Genomic DNA, 9,626 nt, shown 5'->3' with positions numbered 1-9,626 from the left:
CTTAACCCATGTGTATCAAGTTATAGGGAAAAGGTTGGCATGCAAAATACGTGGAACATAAATCTTTAGACATTCTATTTTAAGATGAATACAACACTTCTTGGTAGCGGTAGAGCGAAGTAGTTCAAGTGGTAGAGCGTTGGCTTCGCATTCGGAAGGTCGTGAGATCAATTCCTGCTGCCGACCATTCTGATTGAGGTTCTCCAGGGTTTTCCTCAATCCTACCAGGTAAATGCCGGGATGGTAACTACTAAATAGGCCCTGGCTGATACCCTCCCAAATCCTTTCCATTGTTATTATTGTTAAATATCCAGTGTAAAATGGCGTCGGAGCTGTATCTGGTGATTGTTAAATATATAAAGAAAATAAATAGTTGGATGAAATTGCTACAAATTTATCAAACTCGTCCGTTTGCGGGGGCACGGTGGCTCAGTGATAGAGCGCTTACATTTGTTGCGTGGGGTTCTTGATTCGATCCCGGGACAAGTAAGTTTGTGGTGGACAATATCATGCTCATCGGGTTTTTCGGGGTATTCCCGTTTCCTTCAATTTTGTTATGTCACAGTTCTTACATCAGTATTCACTGCCTTTAATCATCGTCTCCTTTAGCCTAATGGGCATAATCATCGTCTCCTTTAGCCTAATGGGCATAATCATCGTCTCCTTTAGCCTAATGGGCATACTCTTCGTCTCCTTTAGCCTAATGGGCATAATCGTGGAATGTTAAACTCAAAGATTGCATTTTCAGTTTGCATTTCATCCGTTTGCATTAATTGGTTATCTCGAAGCCTTCTCGGGTTGAGGATCGACAGTGTTAAGTCCATAACACTGCCTTTTAAAGCAAGGGTTATACACCAAATTCTAAGTGAGTAAAAATACTACATTATGTTTATGTTTCCCTTTTTGTAATAAATCGACAAGGCATACTTACGCTTGCCCACACATTTTATGTTTTCTTGTACCTGATTCATTATCTGAATGCTTTATCAACCTTCTTATGGTACTACTTCATACACCAAACAAAAGATGCTGCTGACCCACATAAGAGTCATCTTGACTAAAATGTAATAGCTCTTACGTCATACTCTGTCGTACACATCCAGTGAGTTTCGCTAGATATACGACATTACTCCTTGGTGCAGTAATTTTCTCCAATAGCAATGTAATAATAATAATAATAATAATAATAATAATAATAATAATAATAATAATAATAATAATAATAATAATAATAATAATAATAATAATAATAATAGGGAATGGGAGTACAGGAAAACTTTACATAAGACTTGAAAATTTACAAATAAAATATTTTTATATTTTTATTTTATTTACATTGCATTATATCTAAAGAGCTCTGTTGTTGTCTGTAGATATATTGTTTTAAAACTTTTGTTTTGTGCAAAGTCCTTTTTTTTCCTTGTTCTTGTTTTGTTGTTCATTTGTAAAGTCTTTGGAGAGTTGGAAACACTGTGACACCAAAGATAAAATACTCAAAGTTTTTTTTTTAATATTGATTGTTATTTAACCAAAACGAATAAAATTGTTATTATCAGTAACTAAGTGGTTTCTCTTTGATGGTTTGCTAATGGTTGCTTCCGGGAGAATGAAAAATTTCGGAGTTTGAGCGGGAAAAATTAACGGTTCACTTTCTATTTCGTCACTTCCGCTAGATGGAGCATCGTCCTCTTCAAATTCATCTTCTGGTACTGCGAAAATAGCTTTCACATCTTGCTCGTCAGAGACATCTAGTGGTGATCTTTTTATTCTCGATTTGCTCGCTTCCTCACTTAAGTCCTCTGTTGTTAGAATGTTCGGAGTTTCGTGAATACCGTGGCTATAAGAATACTTATCCTGAATTTGATCGTTGGAATGAAGTAGGTTATTCGGGTACGAATCCCGTCCGAGACGCATGAAATTCGAAACTTTTCCTCCACGCCCGAACCGCATGAAATTACTACTTTGGCTCTTGCCAAATCGCATAAATTTTGAAGCCGGATCGGCGCGGCCAAATCGCATGAAATTTTGATTGCTATTTGGACGACCAAATCTCATAAAGTTGGTATTATCTTCTCGAGGATCGCGCAACATATCGTTGTCGTTGACTTTCACCTCTTCACTGTTGTGACTAACACCAGTATCGTCAGCCGGATCGCGACCGAACCTTAAAAAATTCGAACCATTTCCGCGTCCGAAACGCATAAAATTACTGCTTCCACTTCGCCCAAATCGCATGAAGTTACTCTTCCCACTTCGTCCGAACCGCATGAAGTTGCTATTCCCACTTCGCCCGAACCGCATGAAATTGCTATTCCCACTTCGCCCGAACCGCATGAAATTCTTATCAAGTGCACTCCGCCTGTTTAATAGCGCCATCGCTCGATATACGTCATTGTCTGCTCGCTTCGTTACGCCATGTGATGTTGTTTTGTCTTCTTTTTCATGTTCTTCTTTGGATTCTGGCTCTGCTGACCTGATTTCTTGTGCTATTCCTGCAGGTGTGTTCGTATCTCGCCTCGTTCCACAAGACACCTGATGTCCTGTTGATAGTTCGTCGTTGCTTAGGCTCTGTTGAACAGGGTGGCATGAGGAGGTGAATATTGTGCAGCATAGAATTGCCAATAGGAGGTGCCTACCAATCATCTCACCTGGAAAGATAAATCAAGCAACAATATTAGAAGAGATAAATACTTCAAAAGTATGAGAAATATAATCAGTGTTTACAAGTAGGATATATATATATATATATATATATATATATATATATATATATATATATATATATATATATATATATATATATATTTAGTGGCGGGTCTAGAAGGTTAAAATTAGGGGGGGCCAGCCAAAGCCCAGACTATGATAGGTATATCATGAGTTTACTATAAACTTTCAAAAATACATAAATAATAGCTTAAATTATTTTTTGTGACTAAAAAACTAGGAGGCCGGGCTGCGGGATAGATTCGCCACTGGATATATTGCAATCACTTATACAGTAAAATGCATCAAGCGCTTCGTCTAATCACAAGTAATCTACATAAGCAATAATTATTAGAAAAATGTAACACAAACAAGTGTTTTATACAATTGGGCCGCTTGGAGGTAAAGTAATCTACACTCCAAAAACGGTATAGTTGTAAGTAGCGAGAGCAGTGGCGCATTTACGATTTTGTTTCGCGGGGGGGCTTTGCTAACTTTCGGGGGGGGGGGGGCTTTGCCTGAAAATGTGAAAATTCAGCAAGATATTTCATATACTTTACTATAGTAAGTAAGATTTCGGGGGGCTTAAGCCCGGAAGCCCCCCCCCTAAATACGCCACTGAGCAGGAGTATGATTAAAAGAAACACCATGGCTCCAGCAATACTTATAACTGGGAGGACAATATTTTATGGTTAAAAATATAGCTGGATCAATAAAATGTATTGGTGTTGCAGTCAGTTTTCTGATGGTAAAAATAAAAACTATATCAATTTTTGTACTTGTAATTATAAAATCTTGTGATAGTCTTGGTATTTTCAATTATGTGGTAGTTTTGTAATTACAAATACCATAACTGACCATCATACATCATACATATTACAAATACCATCATAAAAATGACTGCGACTGCAATACATTTTATTAATCCAGCTATACCCATATAATATTGTCCTCCCAGCTATAAGTATTGTTGAAGCCATATTGTTGCATTCAATTATACTTCTTTCTGTTCCAATTATACCACTTTTAGCAGTGGCGGATCCAGGGGGGGGCGATCGGGGCGATTGCCCCGCAGCAGAGAAAATTTTCTTATATATATAAATAAAACCCATTCCAGAGTTTTTAGCTCTTACAGGTAGCTCTAAATACCAGTATTACAACCCATCGCCCCTCCCCTCAGAAGTCCGTCCTGGATCCGCCCCTGATTTATAGTGTAATACCAAAATTGAAATTTTTCAGAAATGGAATTTAAAGTTCAATATCTTACAAGCAATTTACATTTCTATGTTGGTTACGAAAAGCATATCTTGGTATTTTATAGTTTTATAATTTACTGTTTTTTTTTAAATGTTTCAGAGAAGATACTCATCTAAAAGTGAACAAAAACACTAGTCCATTATTTTTAATGTTTGGAGTTAGGCCAATTGTCATATGTCACTAAAGTTCATTCCGGATAAGCGGATAGGTAGTACAGTAGAACGTCAAAAATCCGAACGAGGTCCCTAGTAGCTAATGACAGTACACTAATTCAATTTTCTCTGTGTGAAGTTAGTGTTTTTACAAAAGCTTATTCATATGTAACTGTTTGTTACATATATTTTTATTTTCCCTTAGGCCTATACAAGTTAAGTTTTAACTGTGAATTACAAGAACAGTGTAATTTAGCGTACAAGCAGGTTCTTCAGAAACATGAAATATAAGTAGCCTTACGTACGGTATTGTAATTACTGTATGTACTGTATAACTACTATATCGATAAAAGAGCATACCGTACGGTATATTGAAGCCTAAATGGCATTTTCTTGGTCATTTTCGAAATGGCCTGTGGCCCCAATTAGTTCGGATTTTCGACTTCCTACTGTACAAACAAAATTCCCTTTAATTCACTGTTTTGCTGTTGTAGAACGGAGGAAAACAAGTCGTTAATCTTGACAGAGATGAAAGCTTTCTAAACAAAGAGCATCGTGTGAAATATGAATTTTACCCCAGTTCCCTTGCATCTAGTTGCTGTTCCTTTCAGCCACTATCAAACCCCACTATTAACTGTTGACATTTTTATTTCTTTTCTTTAAAAGAAACATTGATTATTATTTTTGTGTTAAAGATTTGATTTAGTCGTATTTTTCAAATCAAATTTCTACAAATAAGAACCTATTCGTTGTAAAGTAAATTTTCATGATTCAAGAGCGGCTGTGAATCAAACGAACCCTGTTGAAATTCTGCCTTTCTTCTTTCTTTTTTCTTTAAAGAAAATAAAAACATTTATAAGAGAGCCAGACGAGACATGTGTTGACTTCCCTTATCATTTCAAGTGCCGGTGTCAGTAGCGTAGCCAGGATGTGTGTGTGGGGGGGGGGAGGGCAAGTGCTGTTATAGGTACATATAAAAAAATTACAAACAAAAAATATATAAACATAAATATATATATATATAAATTAGAAACTTCAAAGTACCAAAGTACATTGTCGGATCTCTTTGGGGGAGGCCTGGCCTCTCTGGGCCCCCTTTGCTACGCCACTGGCCGGTGTTATTATGTTAGCATACTGATTTTCATTTATTCAAAAAGAGTATATTTTCTCTTGAATTGTATATTAATATGTAATTATTGTATGAATACAGTAAGTACCCACTCAATTGCAAACCCTATCATTGCTTTTAATTCCAACATCATTTCAGAACCCCAATTATCGAGAAAACGACTGATTATATAAATATGCACTGAGAAAAAAATTGTAGGTGGCGTACTTAGAAAGGTATGTTACTGTTGGGAGATTGGCAAGATGTGTTAAGTGCGTTAGAAATGGCAATATGTAAACATATTAAAAGAAGAAAGTATTGTATTGGCTGTGTTTTTTATGTTCGTTTATGTCTTTTACAGGAGTATATTAAGTATACGTTTATATTACTAAATCATATATATGGGTTTATATTGATGTCATTTTTAGTGAAAATCATATGTGGTATTAAAGTACGTGTCCAATGGTACATTTTCGTTAATGATTCTTTTGCAGAATTGTTTTATAATTTATATATGATAATGCTTATTTGTAGTTAGGCCTATTTAGTAAGCCTAACGCTATAGGGAAAGTTTATGTTTAACTATCTACTGCAGGACGTACAAGAAAATATAAATACATGCTAACAGTTACATGCCTAATTCCTGTAGTTTTTGGACTATACGTACAACAGACGTATAACTGAAAACGCATGTTTTATAATACTTTTCATCTACACGTACAGTACTTTCCGTATGAAACAATATAGGCTGTGAGGATTTCACATACAAATGGACGCATATAACATATAGCTGAAGAATGTAACATAAGTATATGTATGTGATATACGGAAAACTGTTAGATGTTAGACATCCTGCAACAGCATGATGTAACATCTAAGCGCAGTGCCTACGTAGCATACGGATAACTCACGCTACATACTGATTTCTATAGTAAGCAAGAGGATACCGTATATTTCTACAATATGTCGCTGTCCGGAGAACGGATTTTTCTCAGTGTACTATTATACTAAAATAAGCGTTACTTTGTCGCTAATACATACAAATGTAGAAAGATGTTTTAAGATACGAAAAGCTATTTTGAATGTTTGATCAATTATTTAGCTATATTTGCATACATTCTATACTTTCTAAGGGGATTGATTGTTGAAGAGAATGACCAAAGTACACGTTTATCAGACCATGTGCGTGAGCGTGCTGGAGAAGAAAACTTGTTTTGATCTGCTATCAACTTATCTGGAATGAACCATAGCTTGTTTTGATATCCTATCAACTTATCTGGAATGAACTATAAGTTGTTTCCATCTGGTATCAACTTATCTGGAATGAACTATAAGTTGTTTCCGTCTGGTATCAACTTATCTGGAATGAACTATAGTTACAGTGTAGACTAACTACTAGTGAAATCCTCGTTGACTTCACAGTATGACCAACATTCACATTTTGGAGGCTTCTACAGGAGCCGTAGTAATTGTATATCCACAAAATAATAGTTGGATAGTTCTTCTGAAAAGTGTATACCATAAACAGGTATAGAAATAAAGTAAGCATTTCTACGAAAAGGTGTTACTGATTTAGGCAGGTCTATAGTATTACAGTAGACACAATTGAGGTGTGTTTATATTCTTTTAGTAAGAATATAGAATTTTACACTTTCAACGCAAGCATTTGAAATAACAAACGACAGTAGTTCTTCAAAATATCACAAAACATATGAACAATTCGTCTTCATGTATGAAAAACAACATAGCATATAGAAATTTTAACTTCACCAAATACCTAATACAATTTACGCAAAATAACAATTTAATATTACAATCGAGGTATTATCAGTGGAATAAAGTGACTGTAAATTATACAATTGATCAGCGGCGTAAGCGAGGTGATTTCTAGCGTTTAAGACTCTTTAAGCAAGACGTTACTGAAAAATAAACAATTATTATATTTAGATATACCTATATATATATATATATATATATATATATATATATATATATATATATATATATATATATATATAAATCACGCTTGTTCTGATAGGGCATAAGATTGGGTGCTTGAACCCCTCCTTGGTAAAGATCTGCGTACACCACTGCAATTGATACATGCAATGGAGGATCGAAGGGAAAATATATAAACAAAACAATAAAAATAACGTTCCCAATGTTGATGATTGTGTTTACAAAAAGAATTTCAGAACAAACAAAAAGATATACCCGTCGACTCAATTGTCAAGAATATTATAAATAACAATAAAATTACAAATATAGTAAAAGACAACACATGGATTTATGGTCCGTGCTTAACAAAGGAGGTCCCTTGAAACAGGCTGAAATGAATGATACGAACGAAAGAAGACCGTGAGATGAAAATCACTTAATGGAGCTTCTTCTTCACGAGAGTCTCCGTCAATGGGAGACCCTGGTTCGATTCCCGGCTGGAGCTCATTTAGTTCGAATTCCACGTTAATCAGTAGGTCCACGTCTTATATAGCCTCGCTGCTGAACGGGATGTTAAACTCAAAATCAACTCAACTCAAAGTGGGAATTGACACAAGTTTTTTAATAACTATGAGTTCGACTAGACGAATTAGGAGAGCTTCACAACGATTGTGCTCATTGTGACGTTTATTCACTTAGATGTGAAGAATCGAAGTATCCCAAATTTATTATTAGTACGATTATGCTTCATGAAAAAGTATTCTCAGCATTTTAATATCAAGTCAAATTCATTTGAAGATACTAAAGACTGTGGAATGTATACTACTGTTCACAATCCCTGTGTATCAACCAGGGCCGTAACTTGTGGGGGAAAGGGGGGCAACTTCCCCCCAGGGAAGCTCCCCGCCGTTCGTGGGGGGCCCATTTTAAGACAAATTTTTCTCATTCCACATGCGATACGAACATTAAATTATAAATGAAGCAAACAGGCTCACTACATTACATAAACAAAACAGCACACAAAAGGTAAATAAAACAAAAATGAGTCGTGGGCCTATTTCAGTAAAATATATCTATTATTAGAGGCCCTAGAAATAATATTTATGCTTATGAATTTGAGATTTGTCAATATTGTCCCCTTAATTAATTTGTCATGTACGGAAAGGGTCCAGGGGCGCAACTAACGCCCCCACAGATCTTGCCGCGCAGGAGGGCCCACAGGTTCCGGGAAACCCATAAAGAGTAAGAGAAAGATAGAAAGGACGGCCCACGAATTAGAAAAACAACTTTTTCTAGGGGGCCCAAATACGCGTATTAATGCCTGTCCCCCCAAGAAAAAAATCTAAGTTACGGTGCTGGCATCAATTTTTATAAGAAATGAAAATGAAACAAAAATATTTCAGTTTGACGCCCCAAGAACATTCCCTTTAGGCTAAGGGAGACGGATGATTAAAACAAGTAAATAATGATCGAAACATTGATGGAATGAGAATGAGGGAGGAAACGGAAACATCCCGAGAAAACCCATGGACATGATGTTGTTCACCCCATCCAGCCAGGGACCTCACGCAGCAGAGTTTAGCACTCTATCACTGGGCCATCGTGTTCGTTCTCAAATTTTAGATTACAACTTCTTTTTTTCTATATTGGAAAGGTATGAGAGAACCTCCCTATTTATAATTTTTTTCAACAACATTAGAAGCGTTTTACGGGGAACAAATGTCCCAAGATGAAATAATATAGCAATAATCGACAGATCTTATTCAGCTGAACAAAATGATATGCATGACTACTTAGTAGGAAGAAAGCTTTCGGCTAGTTGACACGTGCTTGGTTTTTGGTTTTCTACGCTTGTACTTTCAACACGTACTTTCATACAATCTGCCTTTTGTTGTACTTGCAAGCGATGCTTTAGATCCTTCGCAGAGTGTCACAGCATCACTGGCCGTTCATTGGCTATTGACTTGACATGATTGTAAAAACGCTTGCGTCAAGCTTGCATGGAACACTGAATGCAAGCTTGCTCACATGTAACTTCGTTACTAGAATCCAGCTTGCGGCATACTTGCACAATTTCCAATCAAGCTTCCATTGGCCCAATTGCAATTCAAATTTACAGCAAGCGGTTTGCAAGTTGTCTCTGCTAATTGGGCTGTAATAGTGAAATATCATGTGTAGTTCTTGAGAAAATGGAGATAAGTCAATGAATTTGTAAACTTTAAAAAATGATGCTGTACAAAAACAATGCCACCCATTGAGGTGAAATTAATACTGAGGGATACTGTGATCAAGATTTGCAATACCTCGCTAGCATCGTGGTAGTGTCTAAAATAGTTAAAATGGGAGCTCGGTGGTACAGTGCTTATGTCTGGTATGTCGGGTCCCTGGTTCGATCTCCGTCGCAACTTTGTGGTGGACAACATCGTGGCCGTGGGTTTTCTCAGGGTACTCCATTTCCTTCCGAGGAG

The 9,626-nt window shown here is 36.3% G+C and overlaps 1 protein-coding gene across 1 annotated transcript in view; it reads right to left on the bottom strand.

The window, feature by feature from the left end:
- Window positions 1–1,453: 1,453 nt before the first annotated feature.
- The window catches only part of FMRFa (FMRFamide related propeptide), a 145,086-nt gene continuing 136,913 nt past the window's right edge, over window positions 1,454–9,626 (bottom strand). Inside the window, exon 2 of the mRNA XM_081739527.1 lies at window positions 1,454–2,648. Within this exon, the coding sequence (XP_081595653.1) occupies window positions 1,525–2,643 (1,119 nt within the window). The 5' untranslated portion in view covers window positions 2,644–2,648 and the 3' untranslated portion in view covers window positions 1,454–1,524. The remainder of the gene's footprint in view (window positions 2,649–9,626) is intronic.

Source organism: Thermobia domestica, chromosome 14 (genome assembly GCF_964235325.1).
Source record: "Thermobia domestica chromosome 14, izTheDome1.hap1.1, whole genome shotgun sequence".
Taxonomy (NCBI): domain Eukaryota; kingdom Metazoa; phylum Arthropoda; class Insecta; order Zygentoma; family Lepismatidae; genus Thermobia; species Thermobia domestica.
The sequence above is the reverse complement of the archived record's forward strand: the minus strand, read 5'-3'. Positions and strand labels throughout refer to the sequence as shown.